Below are 18,021 nucleotides of genomic sequence, written 5' to 3'. Positions count from 1 at the left end.
TCTGAACCTTGTGCTATCCCCTTGCTGAAGGAGCCCAAACTGCCAGTGCTATGATATCTATATTTTTGCTTGTCCTTAGGGTTTGCTCTTAGAGGTATAATAATTTGTTTGCAAGTTTCTTGTCTTGGGGGAGTGATTTGCACATTACTGCTCTTTATAGCTTAGATATACATATCTTTGCTTGTATATTATCTACTTTTATGGGTATTGGTGCTTTTCTGTCAGATGCTGTACGAAAGCAGAGTTCCCAGATTAAGGAAGACTAGGAAGAAGTGGCCATCCACTTCTGAAATAACAGGCCTTTGAAAATCTTATGAACATAGCTCCAATAAAACCATACCTATTAATAGTTACACTGAATATGAACAAAGTAAATGCACCAATCAAAACAGTAGCAGAATGAATAAGAAAACATGACTCATCAACATCCTGTCTCTGAGAGACACATCTTAGACCCAAGGACAAAGAGACTAAAATTCAAAGAGTAAAAAAAACTGTATAAAGCAAATTGTAATAAAAAAGAGAACATGAATGGCAATATTTTTTTCTTTTTTTAAATTTTTTTATTAATTTTAATGAACATTTACAGATATTTTGGATTCCCATTCATTCTTTGTTGCACTTTTCTCCCTGCCCAGCCCTTCCCCCCACCCAGTTCGCTTCTCTCTTTGAAAAGCAAAAGGAAGATTCCTTCTTTGGTATACAACTCCCTGTCCCCCTCCCACCGCCCCAGTACATTCCACTACCCAACCTTCAATGAATGGCAATATTAATTTCTGATAAAATAGGCTTCAAGGCAAAAACCAGCATACGAGACAAAGAAGAGCATTACATAATGATCAAAAGGTCAGTTGCACAAAACGATGTAGCTAGAATTAATGTCTACACTCCCAAGAAAAACATTGCAAGGTATAGAAATCAAACTTTACCTAAGGTGTTGTTGTTAGGTGTCGCTGAGTCAAGTACTACTTATAGTGACCCTATGAACAATAGATCTGAACCCTGTCGTATCCTGTGCCATCCTCACAATCTTGGCCACACTCATATCCATTGCTACAGTCACCATGTAAACCTTGAGGATCTTCCTCTCCTTCATCACCCCTCCACCTTCCCAAGCACATGTCCTTTTCCAAGGAATAATCTCTCTTAGTAGCATGTCCAAAGTATGTGAGATGAGGCTTCATCATCTTTAACTCCAAGGAGCACTCTGTCTGCACTTTCTCTAAGATGTGTCTGTTTGTTCTTTTGAAGTAGACTAGAAAATATAAGAGAAGATGCACAATCAGCAGAGGATAAACTAGATGGTTGGGACTGCCTAAAGAATATTTATGTGAATCAAAGAAATAAAAGAGAGCCGACAGATGAGGAAAAAAATTCTTGACAATAATTTATCTGACAAAGGGTCATCTCTAAACTCCAACATTTCAACAAGGAAAAGACAATCCCATTACAAAAGGGCAAGAGGCCTAAAAAGACACTTCACCAAAGAAGACATTGAGATAGTCAACAAACTCAAAGAAATACTCAAGAGCTTTAGGTTTCCGAGACGCAAGTAAAAACTACAATATTATCTCACACCAGCAACAGAGGAAAAAATCAATAAGACAGAAAACAACAAATTCTGGTGAGAGTGTAAAAGATTGGAACTCTCAAAATGATGTTGGAAGTGTAAAATTGTGTAACCATCATGTAAAACAGTTTGGTGCTTCCTTAGAGAGTTGGAAATAGAAACATCATTCAATCCAATAATCCCACTGCTCAGTATACCTCAAGGACATAAGAGCTACAGCAGAAACAGATATATTCATACCCATGTTCATTGCTGCATTGTTTACATCAGAAAGAGATAAAAATTGTTAAGGGTCTACTAACAGATGAGTGGATAAAGAAATTATGGTACATGTGCACATTGGAATATTACACAACACTAAAAATAATAAAGAACTGATGAAACACTGTATAATGTGAATGCATCTAGGGGACATTATGATAAGTGAAATAAGACAGGATTTCACATTTATAAAGAATACTTTTACAAAGAGAGCTCTGGTGGTGGTGGTGGTGTCCTAGTAGCAAGAAGCTGCACTGTATTCCTGAAGGCAGGTGGTTTGAATCCACCAGCTGCTCTGAGCAGAAAAATGGGCAATCTCCTTTTGTGCCATCAAGGAGGGTCAGCTATGGGTCAGGTCCTACTCGATGGTACACAACAACAACTTTTACAAAAAGCTACTGAAAGTTATACATATACAGATAGGATCATTCTGGGACAGTTACCAGAGATGAAAGGAAGAAAGAGGGGAGTAACAATTATATCACTAATAGGCATATATTTAGATAAGCAATATGCAATAAGGGAATGGCCAGCACAATTACTACTAAAAAAAGTTAAGATACTGAGAAGGATCAATGGAAAGGAGAATTATAAGAAATAGGTAAAGTGTGGTTTCAGTGCAGATATTGAAATTTATGTTACTGAACATATGTGTATAAGTAGTTTAAGGAAAAAATAAATTTGCTTTGTAAAAACCACAATAAGAATGGCTTAAAAAGGAAACAAAAAATATTTACAGTATCAGAAATTTTATGGGGCAGTTCTTCTCTGTCATGTAGGGTTGCTATAATTAGAATCAATTCAACGACGGTGAGTTGTTTTGCTGTTTTCTTTTTTAATTGAGGGAATAAAAATATTTGTGTGATTAACTTTTTTGTGATATTTGCTTTATTGCAGTAGTCTAGAGATGAACCAAAAATATTTCCAAGGTATGCCTGGATAGAAGGAGCCTGGTGGCAGAAGGGTGATGATCTAACTCACAGCCACTCTATAGGAGGGAAAGGTGAAAGTCTGTTTCAGCGAAGATGACAACTTCAAGAAGCCTTGGGGCAATTCTACTCTGTCTTATAAAGTCACTATGATTTAGAGCAGACTCAAGAGCTATAGATCTGTTTTTTATCTATTATCTATCTATCTATCTATCTATCTATCTATCTATCTATCTATCTTATATTTTTCTCTTTAAGAAGATACAAAAAGAGAGTTAAAGAAAACCACTGATAAATTGACCACATTAAATTGAATCCTTACATCCCTATGTTCACTAACCCTGAACAATGACTAAATTTCCCCACTCTCTCAGTTCTTTCCTTGGAAAGGTTGACCTTAAATCAACTGAGCCCTTTTCCCAAAGCTCTGCTAATAGCCTTATATTCCCCTTTTGAGTCATTATTGAGAGTGTCAGGTTGGTGTTTGTATTTGCTGTAGTAAGTAGATAGGGGGACATCCTTGGTCATAAATTGCTGAAACAGAATAAGATATATATGAGTTCATAAATTGAATATACCGTGGACTGCTAAGAAAACAAACAGGTTTGTCCTGGAGAGGGTGAAGCTGGGCTGCTCCTTGGAGGCAAGAATTCTGAAGCTTCATCTGGCACACTTCTGACATGTTGCAAACAGGGACCAGTCCTTGGAGAGGGATGTCATTCTTGGGAGGGTGGAGGGATGGCGCAGGAGAGGAAGACCCTCAATGACATGGACTGATTCAGTGACTGGGGTAATGGGGGTAAGTGTGTTGGAGATGATGAGGTTGGCAGAGGATAGGGAAGATTTTAGGGCTGTTGTACATAGGGTTGCTAAGAGTTGCAGGTGACTTGACGGCACATAACAACACCAACTTTTATATATTTCTAAAATTCTGTATAATTGTAAAAATAATTTTCTTACTAAAGCAACAAATAGTTGCAATTGTTTTCAAGTCAATTCTAACTCTTGGTTATAACATAAGCACCTAAGTAGAATTGTATCACATAAAGTGTTCTTCTCCCCCCACCCCCAATAACATTTTATTATGTTTTCAAAGAAGGTCTCTGTAAAAGGAACAAGGATGACACGAAGATGGCCATATCTGACCTTTACCAACTCCATAAAGGGGATCTGTCCCCATCACTGACAACATCCATAACACAAAACTAATTCCGATGAAGTCAGAAATGTCACCCATGCTCCCGCACCTCTTTCTACTAATCCTAACACCAAGCTAACTGCTCTACTCTGTCTGAAATCCATTGTGATAGCTCACAGAACACACAGAACCATATTAGGGAAGTCAAAAGACTGTAATTCCGGTTAGTAGAAGAATACAATCACTCAGAGAGGACAAGGCTGAAAGTGCTCACAGGCAGCTCAGCCTCAGGCCTCACCACAGCTTTAGGTCAGTCTTAGGAAGTTTTTAGTCCTGCCAGTTATGGCTACTCCCTCCAGTCATTCAAGCAGCTTAGACTAATGCTTTTGGTTCTGGTTTGGTGGGGCAGCAGTGCCAAGGTCAGCTCTAACTCAGTCTGAGACTCTCTGCTTCAGCTGCTGCTGCTCCTCCTGTAAACCCCAATCTAAACAGCACAGGAATCTTTGGTCCTGAAGGACTCTCCCTCTGCATGCTCTGCTGCTTCTTTATTGGTTGTGAGATTTCCCAAATCTGCCTCTGAATCTGCTCAACTTAGTGGCAAGACTAGCCAATCTCCTTGTGAGTAGGCTATCACGCTACTTACATATTCCTGCCCATCCACAGGGCAAAGTAAAAGTCAATGGCTAAGGAAACTGTTTTGAACCCTCAACACCACAGTCTCCTAGGATTTTTTAACAGCTCCTATTCAGGAATTAAGCACAAGGCCTTTCTTCTGGGGTGTTTAGGGGTGAACTTGAAAGAAATTCTCATCTTTTAGTAGCTGAGCATAGCAACAGTTCACACCCTCTGGGTCTCAACAATATAGTACACTATTTGACCATGACCACTAGGCTTGTCCAGAAAGCAATTGGTCAAACAGAAACTAAGTTATACTATATCTTGCCATTCTGCCATTGACGGAAGACAGACAAGAATGGTGATAACAGATTTAAGACAATTCCTTTTTGATCCTTCTATAATATTTCTCCATTTATTTCATTTTTTAACAACTTCCTTTTCTCCTAGATACGTACTTTGTACATTCCAATTGTTAATGGATGTTTATAGCCATTTCCTCCTCATTTTGAGTCTAACTACACCAGCAAACAAAGGTCCGTCACTGGGTAAAAGCTTTACTCCATCCTTATCATTCAGGTAGATTCTACTTTGAGGTGGAAGCTCTTTCCCAGTGGTATTTTAAGAGCCTTCCAATCAGGGGGCTCTTCTTTCAGTACCACATCCAACAATGTTCTAGAATTCACACGGTTTTTGAAGCTCTTTTATTTCAGAAGCAGATGGTCAGTCCTGCTTCTTGCTGGATAACATATTTGGAGACTTAGTTGGATAACATTGAGAAGAATGTTAATCTCAGAACACTTAATCATGCTCATGTAAAATCTACACAGAGACTAAGAAGCAGAGAACAGGAAAGGGAATACTGCATATATTCAAATCAGAAAGGTGTGCATCAGGGTTATATCCCTTCTCCATGTCTATTCAACTGTACACTAAACAAATAATTCAGGAAGGTAAGTGTGGTATCAGGATTTGAAGAAGACTCATTAACAAACTGTATTACTGCTATTAGGACTTGAAGCATTTACTGAAGACGATCAAAGGTTATTGCCTTTAGTAGGAATTATATATCAATATCAAGAAAACAAAAATCCTTTCCACTTGATCATAGGCCACATAATGTTAGGTGGAGGTAAGAATGAAGTTGGATCAAAAATGAACATCTATGATAGAAGCAGTCAAAAAATGATAAGATATATTGCACTCAGTTAATCTGCGGTCAAAAACCTCTTCAAAGGGCTAAGGCACTTCAAGAATGTCAGTGTGGTCGAAGGTGTGCCTGATCCAAGCCATGGTATTTTCCATTGCTTTTTAATGCATCTGAAAGTTGGACAATGAATAAGGAAACCAAAGAAGAATCAATGCCTTTGAGTTGCAGGGCTGTCGAATAATGGATATACCATAAACTTTCAAAAGAACAAATAAACTACTTGGAGGAGAGGATGATGAAATTTCATCTCACACACTTTGGACAAATTGTGAGGAAGGGCTAGTTCTTGGAAAAAGACATCATTCTGGGAAAGGTAAAGGGTCAGTGAAAAAGAGGAAAATTTTCAATGAGATGGGTTGACATAGGAGCTGCAGTTAAAGGTGTTGAGCAAGGCAGAGACTGTGACAAAAGTTCAAGATAGGGCAAAGATCTTATCTGTTGGTTCACAGAGTGACTATGAGTCATGGTGCCTAAAGATCACATATCTCCAGTGGATTGAATCCATCAGCAACTCTGGGGCAGAAAGATGGGAATTCTTCCATTAAGATTTAGCGTCTTGGAAACGCGGTGTAAGGTCAATATGAGTCAGAACTAACTCAGCAACAGTGAGCATAGTTGTTGTTGTTATGTGCCGTCGAGTCGTTTCCGACTCATAGGGACCCTATGCACAACAACCCTAAACTCTGCTCTATCCTGCGCCAACCGCACTGCCTCTGACACACCCATCCCGATTACCCCAGTCACCGAATCAATCCATCTCATAGAGGGTCTTCCCCTCCTGCATTGTCCCTCAACCCTCCCAAGCATGATGTCCCTCTGCAAGGACCCGTCCCTCCTGGCAACATGTCCAAAGTATGTCAGACGAAGCCCCAGAATCCTTGCCTCCAAGGAGCAGCTTGGTTTAATCCTCTCCAAGATAAATCTGTTTGTTTTCCTGGCAGTCCAGGGTACATTCAGTACCCTTCTCCAGCACCACAGCTCAAAAGCATCCACTCTCCTTCTGTCCTCCCTAGTCATTGTCCAACTCTCTGATGCATAACAAGCGATTGCAAATACCATGGCCTGTATCAGGCACACCTTAGTCTCCAGAGAGACACTGTTGCTCCTGAGTACGTTTGAGAGGTCCCTAACAGCAGACTTTCCCATCGCGATACGCTTTTTGATTTCCTGACTGCTGGTGCCAAGAGTGTTGACTGTGGAGCCGAGCAAACTGAAGCTGTGAACAATCTCAATCTCTTCGTCATCCATCCTGACACTGCCAATTGGTCCAGTGGTGAGAATCTTTGTCTTCTTGACATTGAGCCTGAGTCCATACTGAAGGCTGCAGTCCTTGACCCTTTGCAGCAAGTGAGCATAGTACCCTAGTGCAAAACTAAGATGAAATATAGTGAACTAAAATTTTATATTTAAATCTTTCTTGAAATAATAAAAGGGGTAGAGAATATTCTGTGAATACTTTATTCCAAGTGAAATTTACAGTAAGCTAAATGCTTAGCTGTACTTAGAATATGCTGCCTTCTACTTTCTACGCTTAGCAAGGAAAACTTACTATTCTTTCTTAGAATCCTAGACCCTGAAAATGGCTGTTACTAGGATCCCATAATACACACTCAAGGTGAGGTCTGATTTGAGGTTCTGAATAGCTATTTGTGTAAGTTGATTTTTCTGTGCATTTGAATTTAGGAGGATCCAGCTCAGGTTGATGTCCTGGGAACCAGTGAGGTTCTTTCTTAAATCCTGATGGTAGAGAAAAAAGAAAGAAGATAAGAAGAATCCGTCAACAACAAGGAGTTTTAGTTACTGATCTCACCCATTTCTGAGGAACAGTGAGTATTGCCAAAATTTAAAAAGAGATAACTTATACAATCATTCATTCATTCATTCACTTATTCAGTCTTTCTGTATACTTTTCATTTCATTCCTTATATGTTCTAAGAACTGAGTAAGGTCCTGAGAAAATAAAAATTTGAAAGAAAAGTCCACCTACTATGTGTTGAATGTGGCACTTTGTTATTATAGTTTGCATCATATGTTGTTTCAAAATAGTGCCCAAACTGGAAAGAAGAAAAAAAAATAGATTAAGTATCTAGGGGTCTATTGCCAAACTCTAACAGGCTTGGTTATATGTTAGACTGATTGTTGTTGTTGAGTATCATCAAGTTGGAACAGACCCATAGCTGACCCTCTAGTGAATTTTCAGAGGCATTTAATCCCATAGGGATTAATGTGCATTCTTCTGTGGAGCAGCTGGTGGATTCGAACCAAGTGCTTGTGGGATTGCAATGCAATTTCTTACGACTAGGCCAGCAGAGCTCCCTTAAATTGGATGTCCAGAGGCGCATGGTTCGAATCCACCAGATGCTCTGCCGGGGAAGGAGGGACAATCTCCTCCTGTACCAGTCAGATCTGATTTGATGGTGCACTCGCACAAAAATAATAATTAAAAAAAATTGGTTGTCTTTCACTTTTATGTGTTTGGGGAAATTTAAGAGCAAGACTCAGATAAATGACAGGTTTAGGTAGGTAAAAACCAATGGGAAGATTCTAACTTGAGTCAGAAATCATATATTCCTGTAGACAAACAGATAAAATTAAACACAGAAGCAAGAGAAAAAGTATAATCTATCCTTCCAATACCTCCAGTAATATAATGTACCCCTTGATAGTAAATTGGGGTAGCTCCTTAGTAATTGGGGATTGTTCCTTCGCCCCCAACTACTTCACTGAACCTGAGATATTAAGTGTTGTAGTTAATCAGATTGCTCCCCCTAATGTGCAGAGAGGCATTCATTTTGCTAAAAAACCCCAAAACCAAAAACCAAAACAAAACAAAAAAACAAACCCCAACCCACCAAAAACTAAATAAACAAAAAACAGGTGAGAGAAGAAAAAGAAAAGAAAAATTTGATTACCTGGGAAGGTAAGGGTTTTGGCTGCACAATATTCTTTAGGTCATATCGTTCCTGGTTCCAGTTGCCCATAAGCGTACAGTTTGAGTAGGAATTTTCATTAGTGGTGCATCTCCATCCATACTGGAAAAACTTGGCCATATCATTCCAGTCTGTCCACACTTCAGCATGGCCATCTGCATTAAGAAGGCTGCCATAATGTGGATTTGCAAGGAAACAGATAAGCTCCTGTCTCTGACAGAAGGGGGGAATAGAAAGCTTGTTAAACCAACAAGAGAACATCAAAAAGTATTCCTTTCCCACGCACTGCTCTATATAGTCAGGTTAAGGCACAGGGTTATTTTGCTAAGCACCAACGATTCCATTGAAAGTTAACTCTTGTAGTAAGTTTGTTTCTCTCCAGAGCCATGAACACTTCAATCTACCTTCTTAGTAGTAATAGACAGGTATAGACAAAATGGTCCCACCAAAAAGATCTAAGCAAGCCTTTTGAAATGTGGTAACTCTAAGGAGAATTAGCAAATGTTCAGGTAATATTGAGATGTAAGAATTTAGGGACCATGGATATTGCTATTACAGTAAAAGAGAATGCAAAGTGAAAGTTGAATAAGCAACACAGTGAATAATCAATAAATGATATATTCCTTCCTTTCAGGTCCAGTTCAAATATCACTTCTGTGATACTTTCTCTCCTTTTACAGCCCACAAAAATTTCTCATCATTTCTTTAAGAATAACTTTTCTGCCTTATTCTAGGGTTCCTTAAGTAAACGTATTAACTCCTTTACTGAACTATGTATCTCTTAAAGGCAGGATCTCTGTCCTATTTACTACGACAACAGCTCCTTCTGCCTGCTCTCTCAGCCACCAGTGCTTGTACACACTAGATGATCACTGTCTGAATTTCATGGTGTTTTGTGGTAAGGAATCAAAAGTTTAACTCTTTTTCTTAGGAAAAAAAAAATTAACCTTGTTCCCTGGCTTAAGAGTAAAGTGATACCTCCCCTGAAGAGTAAGATGATCGTGAAGAGGAATGTGCTGCAGAAGTTTTCTTAGCAGCCTGGCATAAATCCTTGGCCTGCCGTTCCATGTGTATTAGAAGAAGAGATGTCACCCAAACTGCCTTTTCTGCTCTTCAGGCAAAGAAAGAATCTAGATCACCCAGAATTCTTGTGGCCATGATTTGTAAGGCAACCAGTACTGTAGCTTTAAAGGATGGTTAACTGCCCTGATACCATCTGCCTTTGTGAAGACACATGGGCTGATGTCACCAAACAGCATGATGACCAAAGAGTTCCTGATGTGCAATAGGCCCAGTACTCAGACTGAAGTCCCAGGGCCATAAGAACTTATGATCATCCACTGACTCGTACAAGCCAGAAACCTGGAGCTTCAGCTTCCTTCTTTCAATCCAATCACTAAAAACTGATTTTTTAAAGTATGTGCACTATATTCTTCAACCCCACTCCAAACTCCTCATTTAAATCATTATTGGTTCATGCCGGTTTTTAGCCCAGCAGTCTCATACCTGATCTGCTTGATCATAATAGGCTTGTTCCATTCCAGTAGTTTCTCCACAGGAAAGCGGAACTTTTGAAAATTAAATAAAATTGTTACCTATGTATTAAAATTTTTCCAGTGGGTGGCCACTGTTCTTAGAATAAGAGCCAGGCAGGCTCTTATAACAGGCTTAGGTTCAGGTCATGTCCTGTTGTGTACAGGGTCACTATTAATTGTAATCCACTCAGTGGCACTGAACAACAGACTTTATATGGCCAGGCCATGCTCAGTTATTCCATTTCATCTGTCTCCCACTCTCCCATCAACTATATTTCCACAACTTTTTTTTCCCCCAGTGTCTTCATCACGCTTTTGTACATTGTTCTTTTTGCCTCTTCACTTTGTGCTGCTGGTAAGATGTACTTCTATCCCTTAGCTTTTGACTTTTTTAAAAAATAATTTTAATGAACATTTACAGAGATTTTGGATTTCCAGTCATTCATTGTTTCGACTCAGATTTAATTCATCCAAGGACTCTCTGCACTTCACCACAAAAGTTGGTAAAAATCTTCCAGATGCTCAAACTCGAACTCAACCCACTGCTATCTTGTGAATTTCAACTCACAGTGATTCAGAATAGAACTGCCCTAGAGGTATGTGAATCTTTATGGAAACCGATGACCTCATCTTTCTCCTCAGAGCAGATAACTTTAGGCTTTTAGCAGGACATTTAGGCTAGAAGCCTGGTTCTTTACCCACTGAGTCACTAAGGCTCCCATTAGTTCACTTAGTTCATTCCACCCACTGGTGGCCTAATGGCAAGAAGCTGTGCTGCGGTCTCAAAGGGTTCAAAGCCACCAGCTGCTCCGCGGGAGAAGGATGGGTATTGTTCTCCCGTAGAATTAACTGCCTCTGAAAACCCGCCAGAGGGTTAGCTATGGCTCGGTTCCGAATCTACTGTACACAAAAACATATCAGAATTGCTTCTTCTGCTCAATGAATTCCCATTAGGTTGTACGCTCAGTGAAATCAGGCTGAATCCTGTCCAAAATCCTCACAGTGGTCGAGCACATAAAAAGCTTTCACTCTTAAAAAAAAAAAAAAGCTTTCACTCTTTTACGAAATAAAATGCAGGGGTAGAAGCAGCTGAGAACATTGAGAGCAGCAGACATAGGAACAGAGAAACATTTCGGATGAGGTGAAAGCAGTTACAAAACGGTGACAGGCACAATCAAGGAACAATTCAACCCCTTCTTCTCAGCGTCGCCCCGCAGAGGCGGGCCACCAACTCGCCCGGCCCCTCTGCGTTAGTGACTGTTTGTGACCTCATGCAAATCTAAAGATGTTGCTTGGAGCCATCCACAGCTGAAAAGGCATTTATTTTCTTGAAGGGCTGTGGAATGGAGAGGACACAAGTTGATGAGGTTGCTCTTTTGTTGTCATGGTTACTGTTACTCCCGAGACTTGCACCAAAATCCACTGGGTTGGGCGTGGTGCGAGGGTGGAGAAATCACCCTTAGCAGTGCGTCATCAACCGGTGACGAGTGAAAACGGGGGGGAGGGAGGAGAGGGAAGCTGCGACGGAAGTGACGTAAGCAAGCGCCAGTGAGAAGTCAAGTAAGTTAAGGTCATGGCGCCTCGGCGCCTCCTGTTGGTCGGGGAGGGGAATTTTTCCTTCGCTGCCGCTCTGAGTGAGACCCTGGATCCAAGTACAACTAGGCTCGTGGCCACCTGCATCCAGCTTCCCCACGACCTGGACCGGGATCCCGTGGCCAGCGGGAATCTACAGCGCCTGCGCCAGCGAGGTAGCGAGCCCTGCTTCTTCGCGAAGCCCCACCCAGCTGCCTGGCAGCGCGTCTCATCGGGAGGGGTGGGCATATTGAAGAACGTGGTGATGGGTCTTGTCATTTATTGGACATGTAAAGAAGACGCGCTGTGTACTTACACCTGTGCTGTTTTGCACAGTTCAGATAAGGGAGAGTTTTTCTCTGCTTCCAGGGCTTCTGACATCCTTCTGTTTCCAGGGCTTCTGACATCCTTCTGTTTGTATTTCTCATCTCCAAATTGTCCTTACCAGGTGCAGAGGTACGTTTTGGTGTGGACTGCACTCAGCTAGCAGATGCTTTTGAACTGCACGATAGGGAGTTCGATAGAATTTATTTCAACTTCCCACACTGTGGACGCAAAGCTGGAGTGGCTAAGAACAGGGAACTACTTGCTAAGTTTTTCCAAAGGTGAGGAAAAGGAATCCCCTCGCAAGTAAAACGTGTTAGATGCATAGATCATTGTTGCTACTCTCCAACATTTTAACTGGTCAGGTGAAACAGCTCAAATTATTGCCTTCAAGTTAGAACCTATTCATTGATGATACAGCGAGTCTTCAGAGGCTGTATTTCATCTTTATCCCACTGAACGGCTGGCAGATTCTAACCAACAGAGAGGCGCCGCCTTTGGGTTCGCAATGCACCTCCCTGTAGATTATTACGCTACCAGACCTCCCACAAATAAGGCAGATATGCTTAAGATAATATGATTTAGAAAGAATATAAAAGTCAGAAACCCTACAATCAAGATGCATAGTCAAACATATAATACTCCATGCTAAATAAAACTACAAATAGTGTGCTCTTGAGCATGTAAAAGAAGATCTATTAATTTCTGATCTTGCATCTATAGTGTAATGACTAAGAACATGGATTTAGGAGCCAGACAGCCTGGATTTAAATCTGAAGTGCCATCCTTACTAATTGTGTGATTTTAAATACTTTGACTTCCATTCTTCTGTCTTCTCATCTGTAAATGGGAATATTATAGAAAGGGACCCGTTCCTGGAGAAGGGCATCATGCTTGGTAAAGTCAAAAGTTAGTGAAAAAGTAAGACCTCAGAGAGGATTGGCAACTGGCTGTAACCGTGGGCTCAGAAGATGTGAAGAAAGAGGGTGCAGGACTGAGAGGTGTTTCCTTCTATTATACGTAGGGACACTGGGAATCAGAAGTCTCTGGACAGCATCTAACAACAGTAATGTCATAAATTACTGTCAACTTAAAAGATACTCACACTATTATTGTACTGAAATATGCTATTGAAGACCTGAGTTACGTTGTTGCTTAAAGTGCTGCTGAGTCAAGTACAGCCCATAGCAACCCTATGAACAACAAGCCTGGACCCTGTTTTATCCTGTACCATTCTTATAACTTGAGCCAATTGCTGTTGTCACTGTGCCAGTTCATCTCACTGGAGGTCTTCTTCTCTTTCACTGATCTCTCTTTTCCAAGCATGATGTCCCTTTCTAAAGAATAGCCTCCTCTAGCAAACAGATGCAGCCCTGGATGTACTCACCAGTGTGTGGCAGGAAATTTGGAGGACAGCTGTCTAGCCAACTCACTGAAAGAGATCCGTATTTGTTTCCATCTCCAAGAAGGGTGACCCAACAGAATGTGGAAATTATAGAACAATATCATCAATATAACTTTGGGTTTTAGCTGTCAGAAATTGATTCCACACAGGAAATATTTTAAACTTGTATTTTAAGTATAAAATTGTAATCTCTCGGTAAAGTTGAGTCACAGCTGACTCATAGCTGACCCTTATGTGAGTTTTCAGAGCCTGTAATTTTAAAAAAAGTGACCCTTTAAACAAAAGCCTTTCAAAAATGTTGGCCCGTCCTCGTGATCGCTAGCATACCGAGCCCATTGTTAGTCACCTTGTCAGTTTATCTTGTTGAGGGTCTACCTCTCTTTCTCTGACTCTGTGCCTTACCCAACATGACATCTTTTTCCAAGGACCAGAAGACTAAAAAACCTTTCTTGTTGAGGAACGGTGTAAGCAATAACTCATATGTAGGAACTCTGAGGACACTAATCCTCTTATAACTCATACATATCACAAATACAAAGCCCAGCCATTAGTGTTGGTTAGCAAGTTGAACATAGAATTTTACATTCCCATTTACTTCAGGATACTTTCCTAGCATGTTTGAAATTGAATCAGCCTTTACAAATATGTATAATTGGATATTAATTCTTCAAAGTCCAGTCTTTGCAGCCAAACCATGCAAACGTTGCTAACACCTGCATAATTTCTGTCTGCTTTTGATAAATGGCTGGTGTCTGTGTCTCCTCGTCCCTCCCAACAGCTGTGCAGATGTTCTTGCAGAAGCAGGAGAAGTGCATGTGGCACTGTGCAGAGGACAGGGGGGGACTCCTGCTGACAAGCCTCAGAGAGAATGGCACAACAGCTGGCAAGTGGTTGCCATGGCAGCTCTGGGAGGGCTCATTTTAAGTGATGTACATCCCTTCAATTGTGAGGCTATGCCAGGGTACAAGTGCACTGGATATAGGTAAGTAATAACATAGTCCAGGCCTTCTCTTCTTTTTCTCACTAATAATTTTTTTTTTTAAATTATCACCATGGGGAGCTCTGCTGGCCTAGTGGCAGGAAGCTGCACTGCAACCCCAGAGGTACACGGTTCAAATCCACCAGATGCTCTGCCGGAGAAGGAGGAGCAATATCCTCCTGTACCAGTCAGATCTGATTTGACGGTACACGCACACAAAAATAATAATAAATTTAAAAAATTTTTTAAAAATTAAAAAAAGAAATTATCATCTGGTCAAAATAAAATTTGTCTCTGGCCAATTTCTTGAATTGTTTTCTAGACATGCTTGTTTTCCTCAGTAATGATATATTTTGTACTTGGTGTTTATTTTGCCAGAAGCCAAGATAAGACTTTTCATACCAATGGTTCTCTGAACCATATCTTCACCCGGAGCTTGCCCTTTGGATGTTTTCAACCCAGAACCTTCAGAATCAGACTAGGTGACCAGTGGTTTTCCTTTCCAGAACCAAAAGCACTTGTTGGGAAGTTGAACAGGTAACCTGTTAACTGTAGCATCCCTATTGAGCTGAATCCATATTGGATTGATGGCTGCCATATAGTGAATGGATGCTGTATAAATTGTTTATGCTAGTGCTGTGAATATTTGTCAGTCTACTCTTTCCAAACCCCTTCAGAATTAAAAACTCCCACATATATATATATGATGTGTATATATATATATATATATATGACATATGTATCCCTAATGTGTTTGTTGTTTTGTGCTGCCACATTGGATCCAACTCATAGTTGGCCCTCTAGCAGGTTTTCAGAGGTTATAAATCTTATGGGATGAGATTTCCTCTTTCTCCTATGGAGTAATTGGTGGATTCAAACCACGTGCCTTTGGATTAAAAGTGAGGCTCCTTTGATTAGCCACTAGAGTTCCCTCCTAATATGTATGGGGGTTTTTGTTGTTACTGTCTAGCCTGGAGTTGAAAGCAATCCATAGCTTGGCTCCCAGTGGGTTTTCAGAGGCACAGTAAATCACATGGGAGGAGACTATCCATCCTTCTCCTGCATAGCAGCTTGTGGATACTAACATACATGTATCTATATATCTATGGATGTATATAAATATATATACACACATATATATACACATATACATATACATATACATACACACATGCTTGGAAGAGTGAAGGGACACTGCAGGAGAGGAAGACCCTGGATAAGATGATTTGACACAGTAATTAAGGTAGTGAGGATACACGTGTCAGAGCAGCGTTCAGAGCTGTTGTCCATAGAGTCACTATGAGTTGTAGTCAATACAACTGCACATCACAACAAATGTATATATGTATGGATTTCTACTAGCCTACTGGTAAAGAGCTGTGCTACCAACATGAAGTTCAAATCCTCCAGCTGCTCTAAGGAAGAAAGATGGGCAGTCTCCTTTTGTGTTACTGTACTACCTTTGAAAACCCACTAGAGGGTCAGCTAGGACAACAACTAAATATACATATTGTTGTAGTTTTTATTAGGTACCATCGTGTCAGTGACTCATAGTGACCCTGTGAACAATAGAACCTTGACTTGTCCTGTGCCTTATAAATATACATGCATATAAACATCTGTATGTGTGTGTGTATATATATACACACACACAGATATATGTGTACATATACACACACACACAAATATATGTATGTATATACACATTTTTTATGTCCCTAAATATATATATCATGATTGTGGCTCTCAGAATTCTAAAATACATGACATCCCTGTTCATGGTAGATGATTTCTTTATTTCCTTCTAGAATCACCTTAGGTTTAATTATTTTCTTGATTGCTAATGTGTTTTAGTTCTAGCTATGCCATGGTTGTTTTATAAAATTATTTTTTGTGTTTGTTTATGTAGAGGTTTCCTGGAAGCATCTTCATGGCATCCTGTCAAAACCATAAATGAGAAAATCCTTGCAGAATTGGACAAATATTACCCTCTAAAAAGGATAAAATGTTCCTTCCCTTTGCTGTCACAGAGAGATACCAGCATTCTCTCTTCCTGGAACTGTGACATTTTGTCAACTGCCTTTTGGATTGATCTCCTTGAAGACAACTCAGACTCTGAGTCTGTCACTAATGGGACAACACGAGATGTGGAAGAGTGTGTGATGTCATTTTCAGAGCTTAGTCTTCCCAGTGGTCCTGAAAGAGATAATAGGGAAGAAGCTCATGAAGGAATCTGTCAACAGGCCAAGATCTGCCTTCGACCTTCTCTCCTAGTTCATGTTCCAGGCGTCATCCAAGCACCAGACTTTCTCCCGGGCTCTCTGTATGTCCTCAGTGGACCTGTCTTTAGGAAGTGCCTCATTTTGCCTTTCACAATGCCAGCATTTCATGAGACTTTATTAATCCTTGGATTTAATAAAAATCTGAAGGATGGCTGCCTTCGATCACTATTGGATCACCTGAAACATATTCTAGATAGCCTATTGACCCAGCCATTGCTGGAAGACTCCAAGTTAAGCAACTCAGTGGATTTTGTCCTTCAACCGAATGGAAAAGATTATATGATTAGTGTAAAATCTCCTTGTCTTGGCCCTGGTGATGTCAAGAGTCTGATTATTGGATCTGTCACCACATCTTCTGCAAACATCGTGCTCAAAGATCACAAAGAGTGTTTTGCATTTGTTTCTGTGAACTTAGACCTACTAGCCATGCTTGTCTGGGGCATCTCTGACTGGAGAATGTTGTGGACCGTAGATGACCGTTTCCAGAAGAATTTTGTCTCTGGAAAAAGAGAACCTTTCAAAAGCTATGCTTTGTATCCTCCATGCTATTCACATGATATTAGCTTTTGGTTAGATGAACAGGAAGGATTTGATGAAGTTGATTTCCACACTGTAGCCCGAGAAGTTTCCCAGGACACTGTTATATCCATACAGTTCCTCGGTCGTTTTCAGCATCCTAGGACTGAGCAGATCAGCATGTGCTATCGATTGATCTATCAGGCCTGTGACAAGGCCCTAACTCAACAACGAGTAGTGTCAATGCAGTCCCAGTTTAGGAAAGCAATTGAGCAACAACTACACGTGACACCTCGGTAGTATAGTATATTTGTTTCTACTATGTAATCCTTCATGGATGGAGCTACGTCTTGAAGAAGGTCAATTTGCAACCATTAGTCCTTTCCAGACTGTTTCTTAGTTAAGCCTTTATTTTTGAACATTTTTATTTGTGTTCTAAGTGAGAGTTTACACAGCAGAATAGTCCGCTGTTCCACAGTGTATACACAAATGGTTCTGTGCCATCAGTTGCTGCCCCACAATGTGTCGGTAGGTACCCTATCTTCTTTGATTCCACCCTTCCTGCTTCATTCCCGTCCCTCTAGTTTGTCTGCATCTCTTTGCTTTTAGACAGATGTTATCTATTCCTTCTTCTGTAGATGACTAGTCTAAGGAGCACATTCTGATTGTGTGTTACCTTTTATAGGTTATTCTAGTATTTGACTTAAAAAATGATCTTCAGTTCCAGGTTAAAAGGATGTCTTAGAGTAAGTAGT

The 18,021-nt window shown here is 40.3% G+C and overlaps 2 protein-coding genes across 2 annotated transcripts; one reads left to right on the top strand and one right to left on the bottom strand.

The window, feature by feature from the left end:
* Window positions 1–7,281: 7,281 nt before the first annotated feature.
* LOC102876484 (chromosome unknown open reading frame, human C11orf1) lies at window positions 7,282–10,192 on the bottom strand. Its single transcript, XM_006890863.1, has 4 exons — window positions 10,160–10,192; window positions 8,636–8,866; window positions 7,711–7,777; window positions 7,282–7,460 (listed from the first exon to the last, which is right to left on the bottom strand). The coding sequence occupies exons 1-4, from the start codon at window positions 10,190–10,192 to the stop codon at window positions 7,282–7,284; spliced, it is 510 nt and encodes a 169-aa protein (XP_006890925.1).
* Window positions 10,193–11,761: 1,569 nt separating this feature from the next.
* FDXACB1 (ferredoxin-fold anticodon binding domain containing 1) lies at window positions 11,762–17,566 on the top strand. The gene is made up of 5 exons (XM_006890771.1): window positions 11,762–11,936; window positions 12,209–12,365; window positions 14,268–14,471; window positions 14,847–15,005; window positions 16,378–17,566. Exons 1-5 carry the CDS (start codon window positions 11,762–11,764, stop codon window positions 17,564–17,566), a joined length of 1,884 nt encoding a protein of 627 aa, XP_006890833.1.
* The last annotated feature ends 455 nt before the right edge of the window (window positions 17,567–18,021 follow it).

This window comes from Elephantulus edwardii, unplaced genomic scaffold, assembly GCF_000299155.1.
Source record: "Elephantulus edwardii isolate Elephantulus edwardi_28Jun2011 unplaced genomic scaffold, EleEdw1.0 scaffold00093, whole genome shotgun sequence".
Classification (NCBI taxonomy): domain Eukaryota; kingdom Metazoa; phylum Chordata; class Mammalia; order Macroscelidea; family Macroscelididae; genus Elephantulus; species Elephantulus edwardii.
This window is presented reverse-complemented; position numbering and strand designations above follow the sequence as displayed.